The sequence below is a fragment of the Lepidochelys olivacea genome, assembly GCF_965140295.1.
Source record: "Lepidochelys olivacea isolate rLepOli2 genome assembly, chromosome: 16".
Classification (NCBI taxonomy): domain Eukaryota; kingdom Metazoa; phylum Chordata; order Testudines; family Cheloniidae; genus Lepidochelys; species Lepidochelys olivacea.
The window spans coordinates 14448983-14455877 of NC_140426.1; the positions used below are offsets into that span (position 1 = coordinate 14448983).

Consider the following 6895-nt stretch of genomic DNA (forward strand, 5'->3'; position numbering starts at 1 on the left):
TTGTGCCAGGACAACTCCGGTGATGCTGCGGGGCCAAAATGCCGATTGCTGATTGGCCTGGTGCCCCCGGAAGTGTCTGAGCCTGGTGAGCGGGCTGCGGCGGAGTCTGCGGCGGCGCTCGGCGGGGACCATGGTGGGTCCCGGCAGCCCCTTGGGGGAGGAAATTGGTGTGGGCTGGTTTCCCTTCGGGCGGGCACGGGGGGAAGGACTTGAAGGGGTTAATCCCCCTGGTCAGATGGGAGGGGGGAGGAGGAGCGAAGGGGTTAATCCCCCTCGTCAGATGGGAGGGGGGAGGAGGAGCGAAGGGGTTAATCCCCCTGGTCAGATGGGAGGGGGGAGGAGGAGCGAAGGGGTTAATCCCCCTCGTCAGATGGGAGGGGGGAGGAGGAGCGAAGGGGTTAATCCCCCTGGTCAGATGGGAGGGGGGAGGAGGAGCGAAGGGGTTAATCCCCCTCGTCAGATGGGAGGGGGGAGGAGGAGCGAAGGGGTTAATCCCCCTCGTCAGATGGGAGGGGGGAGGAGGAGCGAAGGGGTTAATCCCCCTCGTCAGATGGGAGGGGGGAGGAGGAGCGAAGGGGTTAATCCCCCTCGTCAGATGGGAGGGGGGAGGAGGAGCGAAGGGGTTAATCCCCCTCGTCAGATGGGAGGGGGGAGGAGGAGCGAAGGGGTTAATCCCCCTCGTCAGATGGGAGGGGGGAGGAGGAGCGAAGGGGTTAATCCCCCTGGTCAGATGGGAGGGGGGAGGAGGAGCGAAGGGGTTAATCCCCCTCGTCAGATGGGAGGGGGGAGGAGGAGCGAAGGGGTTAATCCCCCTCGTCAGATGGGAGGGGGGAGGAGGAGCGAAGGGGTTAATCCTTTGGGGCTTTCCCCATTGCTAGGCGGTGCTGTGCTGCTGGAGCTGCAGCACTCATGGGATGATATAAACCCCAGGACCCTGGCGCTGGAGGTCCAGAGGCCCCCCCCCACGCAGGGTTAGCCTAAGTGTCCAGGCCAGGTTCCAACCCCATTAATGACCTTCTGTTTCCCCACCATGGATCCAATCCCCACCCCACCCCACCCCAGTCACCCAGTTGCTCCTGGTTGAGGGATTCCCCCTTCACTTGTCTTTAAAAGCATAGTTTAGTCATGCAGAATGGTGTCCCTGTTCCACCCCAGAGGTGGCTGCCTTTCAGCGATGAAGATCAGCACCTTAGGAGTTTCATAGGTGAACATGGTGGAGCTTGACTCATATGATTATATTGGCCTCACAATGAAGCTGTGTTAATGTTGTGTTGAGGTGAGGAATTTGAGCATTCATGAAATGCAAGGTGTTAAGATTATCAAAATAAATTGAACTCAGGAGTTGATTGGGTAGCCAGGTTGTAATTATGTGAATTAGAATTTGACCAGGATAGGGAAGTTCACATCCCTGGTCTTTCAGAAAGTGATTTGGGCTCATTAATAATCTCATGTGCTCGACCTTGGTTTTCCATATCATTAAAAAAAAAAAAAGACACCCCAGTAGCACAGTGCCTCTTAACACCCTTCTGGATCAAAGTCTGCGCTGACTGCAGTGAATCACCACCACCACTTCTGACAGCTTCCTGGGTTTTCCTAGAAGATCTCCCATCTACTTACTGATCTGCTCAGCTTGAGATTTCTAGGATCATAGCACAGGGGACATTGCTGCAGCCTCTGAGTAAGAGTAACTGCTTCAGTTACAAGGGACTGAGTGAACCACAAGTTGATGAGCATCTCACAGAAGCATGATAAGAAACCTGTCACTATTTCAGAGCAAGAGGGGATGGGTTTTATTACTGAGGCATTTATGGCAATATTTTTGCCAAGTATTTTTCCTTTTTTGGCTTTTGTTCCAAAACTACAGTGGTGTATCTTCATGGCCAGGAGCTGCAACCTAGAAGGGATACATATAACTGCATTTTTATTTATTTGTACTACCATCGCAGGTAGGAGTGCTAGTTATTGTAGCCCATAGGATTATTTTGCTAGCTATTATATCCTCCTAATTCAGCCAGCCATATCAAATAATATGTTTCTCTTTCTGAATTAATCCATTTCATTCTTATATTTTATCAGTATTAATTCCTATGAAATGTGTTTCCTAATAATTATACATAGAATAAGTTTTGCTGAAATGCAAGAAGCCTACCAGCCTGTATCCGGTAAGATCCACTAAATAGCTAAAAGTATAATCAGTTAAGAGTAAGTCATCATAAAAACTGGCAACCTTTGGCACAGATAGGAATGGTCCCTGACCTTTGGGGAACCAAAGGGAGGAACTACTCACAACACTGAATGGATTTATCCGGCGTCTGCAACCGGTTGGTAACCACAGGGTACACCACAAACCTGGAAGTTGCCAAGAGAGCCTAGATTGGCAGTTTTTGGAGTGAGATAATATGTAGAGAGTAAGTGTCATAATCCACTAACCTATAGGATAAGAGTACCCGTAAATTTCTTAGGGTACAGAAATAAGATTTGGGTATAGTAGGTTGGGCCTGAATTGCATAGCATCAGGATCCTATAAAATACCTTGTAAGGATATCATAGGGGGCTTTTAGCTCTTTCCTTTCTTTGTCCTTCTATATTCTATAGACTATCCTTTTATCAATCTATCAGTCTATGTTCTATCACGCTTTCAGTTCAGCTTGTGTAGTGTAGTATAACTACTCAACATTCCTAACTTTTGGGGAAGCCAGCATCATCGTGTTATTGGACATGCCAGGAGTAAGGCTGGTCCTTCACCTCCTATTATCGGGTCCTCGAGGAAGGGTGTGAGTATGTTAAGTTAAGGTACTTATAATAGGAATGTTACCACCAGGAGTTTTGGAATTCTTTTACTGTTTTGCAGTCTTAAATTTTATAGCATTTATTATTCTTTTGTTAATCTCAATAAAGTTTTTATCAATTTGGTATTGTCCTCAGTGTAAGTGTTTTTGCCAAGCACCCCAAAAGTCCTCTCCTAGTATAGAACTCTCTGAGTTCTTGGACCCCGTAGTCTGAATTGGACAAGAACCTATAAATCTTTTGGTCAGATGCCATCAGTGGCGAGCCATGACAACTAACCCATGAAATTCAGGTCAACGTTACGGACCAGGTCCCCACCATACTAGGGGCTGTAATATACACTTGTACTTTAAATGTCATTGTGCCATTTATACTGACTGTAATTCAGTTGGAGGATCTGAATTGTTTTGACTTTTGACTCTCTTATATTCCAGGCCACAGCAATGGACCAACTGGTTGGATTTGGCTTGGTAGCCTTTAGCCTCCTTCTTTTTGTTTACTACACCATCTGGATTATTATACTGGTATGGATCCCCACACACACTCTGGTTACTCCAGTCTCAATGGCTTCACTGTTGTGTTTGTTTGTTTAGACTTTCTTTAGAGGTGTTACTCTGTTTGTCTAAGTATGTGCAAGCTGAAAAGCAATTACTAAAAACTCCTTCTTGCCCAGTCTGCCATTTAAAACCTTGATCATTTGAACCTTCACCCAAAGGTCAACCACAAAGGATAACTATAGGGTTATCCGTAGCAGTGTGCCTTGTTGGGTAGATGCACTGGTTTGGATAAAGTTCCACACATTTGAACCTTCACCCAAAACTCAACCCCAAAATAGTTCTGGGGTTTTCAAAAAAGGGTTGTTCTCCCATTATTTTTCACTTCCACACCCCATCTGTTTCCTGGTTCTCATGGGAAGTGGCAGAACTGAAATACGAGAGTCCATTCATGTGGGATCTCCAGCCCAGTACGAAGCAGGACGTATGGGAAATCATATAAGGAAGCTTTTTTTTTTTTTTTTGAGCTTTCCGGGCCAGTTTTTAGACTCGAGGTTTGTTAAAGCTTTGGATTGGCATCTAAATCCCTGGCAGCTTCCAGTCCAAGATCTGAACATTTTTGGGTTCCCCCTCTGAATTCAAAAGTTTATTGTTTTGCTGTTACAAACCCTGTATTGTTTGTACACTCTCTGAACGTTAGAGTGCTGTATTAGGGGTATAAATATTGGTTAAGAAAGTTAACCGGTTAAACGATTAAAATTATATTGTTTAACCGGTTAACCGTTATCCAAGGTAGCTCCAGTGGGCGTGGTCCAGCCGTGGCTGGGCGCTGGTCGGCCTGGTGCAGGGCCACTGAGGTTAACGGTTAAGGTTAGTTAACTGGTAAGTCTAGTGCTTACTGATTAACCTTTTACATCCCTATGCTGTATAAGGGTTATCTGGTAGCAATGGGTATAGGTGCAAAGTTCTGCAGCATTTAACTAAACCTGCAACACCTCTGTGAAGTGGAGTAAATAGTATTGTGACTTTCCAAGAGAGGGAAGCTGAGACCCTCCTGGGGATAAGTGATTTATTCAGTCCCAGGCAGTGAGGAAATCTGAATTAGAACCCCTGAGTTTTTTGCTCCTATGCTCAAGCCATTAGACAGCAGCACTTTTGACATCCCTGGTGTCACATGCTTACTACAGTACCATGGATATATTCCACTTGTTCAGCTGCCCTTCGCTTATTACATTCTCTGTCTACAGCAGTAGCTAAAGTACCTACTGCACGCTAGTCTAGGTTATTGAACAGGCATGTTATCTCGTTACTTGGGTTTAATTTTCAAGCCGAGGGGTAATTGTGGCTCTTGAGGTTAACTGTCCCAGTGTTGCAACCATAAAGCTCCGGGTGCTGGAGAGTTGTCTTTGTATTGCCCAACTTAGTTGTGCCCTTCACTTTTGTTTCCTGCAGCCCTTCATTGACAGTGATCACGGGATTCATAAGTTCTTCTTGCCCAGGGAGTATTCGGTTACCATTCCTGTGATCGCAGGGCTCCTTCTGGTGCTGTTTGTAGGTGAGTCACATTTCTGTCTTATTCTGATCTCTTTAAAAGTTGGTCACTAATGTTTCATCTGATTGCTGACAGCAGTGAACTGCCAGTATCTAAGGCTCATGTGGTGTGAGCTTCCACACAGCAGTGCCCTGTCTGTGACTCTGCACAGTGGAATTGAATGTGAGCTTCTGCACAGTGGAATTGCCTCTCTCTCCTTCTGTGATGAGGTTCCATTTTTCGTAGCAGCGTGTTTAAAAAGCCACAGCAGCTGGCAGCGGTTATGTTTTACTCAGTCTCTCTCTCTTTCCTGTGTTAGGGGTTTTTGTAATGATTGTGATGTGGAAGAACAGAAAACCTGCAAAGAAATCAGACTGAAGACAGCAGGATGGGAGAGGCAGGCAGAAGGTGCCTGGCCTGGAGTGCGTCAACAGGGACAAGACTTCCACGTGCAGAAACAAGAGGACACTCCACTCTAAGACTCTGTCACATGCTTGAATGGACATTGGACTTTGCTGTGCCCTCTTTCCATGACCCCTACCCTGAGACTTGTATCTAGCTATAGTTTACAATTTACTGCCCAAAGGGAAATGAAACTGTCTGACCCACAGGACTCCTCTAGTGAGGGACCAGAACAGCAGCCCTACTGAATCTGTACCTAGGTTGGGATAATCCTGTCATGCTGATGGCTTTGGACTCACACAGTGCAAGGACCGTAATCCTGTACTAAGGTGATGCTGTTCTGGCACCAGGCAGTGCTAGTGAGTGAAAGGCTCAGACTTCAGAGACTTTCCTCCTCTCTGCTGCAGACACCTCCTTTACTTGGTTTGTTTCTTTCATTTTTTAACTGGCTACTTTAGGTTTTTTATAGTGGATCCAGTATGTGAAAAAACAAGATCATGGATAAAAAAGTGCTCCTCTCTAAAGCTCAAAGGGCAGGTAGGGGAGAGATCCCCCTCCCCACTTACCTACTGGAGGAGTGGTGAACCATCAACATCTTGTACAAATAGAGTTACTGCCGAGAGGTCACATTCCACCCCAGTCCACCTGCTCTTATGCACACACAGGCTGTCTGTCCTATCTTAGTCAGGAGAAAGGTGGCCTCTCCACCATGCATGGCATGTTACAGGGAAGCCACAAGCTTTATAGCCTCCTTCCCGGCCCACTGTGCAGAGGAGGTAATGGAGAGGTGAGGTCCTCTGTTGTTGTGCACAAGGTGCATCACTGTTCTCCATGCTGTTCTATTCTCCGCAGGGTGCGTGCATTGAATGGGGATGGAGAAGAAAGTTCTGCTCTGCTGAACAGCAACTGAGGAAGAAGGGGAGAGGGGCTCAGATACTGTCCTGATAAATGTGGTATTAATACTTGTCCAGTGAAGCCACTGGCTCTGCTTTATACTTATGAACAACTTTCTACGTTCATGGTTGGCATAGGCCTGTGAGGGGGAAGAGCATGCAAGCTGCCGGAAGCCGTGCTTTTTCTGAGCCAGGCAGGGCTGAAGCAGCAGGGTGTTTTCAAGCCTTAGCACGCTGACTTGCTTCAAACCCTGCAGGTAGAGTTCTGGCAGCTCTGTTTGAATGTGAAGAACTGGAGTCTCAATAAATATTATGCGGTATCTCTGTCTGTGATCTTCCACTGCCCCAGACGGGTGCAGGGTCGGGGAAGTGGAGCCACCGGATCAATGAATCAGAAAATGCAGCCTGCATGTAACCTTAGGAGCACTGTGCAGCTTCTATGAAAGCCTTGCTGGGATGCGACCGGTTCTTGTTCCTGTCCTCATTCTGCTGTTGAGTCCTGTGTTATACCATGATCTGCTGCATGCTAGAGAGCTGGGAACGTGACATGGAGACCCCTCTGGAGCAGGGTGATCAGGCATGATGCCAAGGGGTGGCATGTTGGGAGTGGAGGATGAGGGTGCAGATTTGTAGTTTCTCTAGAATAAATCATGGGTTGGTCAGTTAAAGTGCAGAGATACAATAACCAAGGCTCGGGTTCAGGGGTTCAGATGCTTCATGGCATCTCTGATTTTCCTGACCAGTCTGCTAACACTCTTGAGATGTCAGCACTGGAATGCTCTCAGAGC

General features: G+C 47.1%; 1 protein-coding gene across 1 annotated transcript; it reads left to right on the forward strand.

Moving 5' to 3' along the window:
* On the forward strand, window positions 1-6427 carry DPM2 (dolichyl-phosphate mannosyltransferase subunit 2, regulatory). Its single transcript, XM_084650073.1, has 4 exons — window positions 1-133; window positions 3222-3311; window positions 4734-4836; window positions 5132-6427. The coding sequence occupies exons 1-4, from the start codon at window positions 131-133 to the stop codon at window positions 5188-5190; spliced, it is 255 nt and encodes an 84-aa protein (XP_084506199.1). The 5' UTR covers window positions 1-130; the 3' UTR covers window positions 5191-6427.
* Window positions 6428-6895: the final 468 nt, after the last annotated feature.

Excerpts from the sequence above, each read along its gene's own strand:
- DPM2 (XM_084650073.1), top strand. Across the intron at positions 3,312-4,733 it reads CCATCTGGATTATTATACTG|CCCTTCATTGACAGTGATCA; the intron begins GTATGGATCCCC and ends TGTTTCCTGCAG. Across the intron at positions 4,837-5,131 it reads CCTTCTGGTGCTGTTTGTAG|GGGTTTTTGTAATGATTGTG; the intron begins GTGAGTCACATT and ends TTCCTGTGTTAG.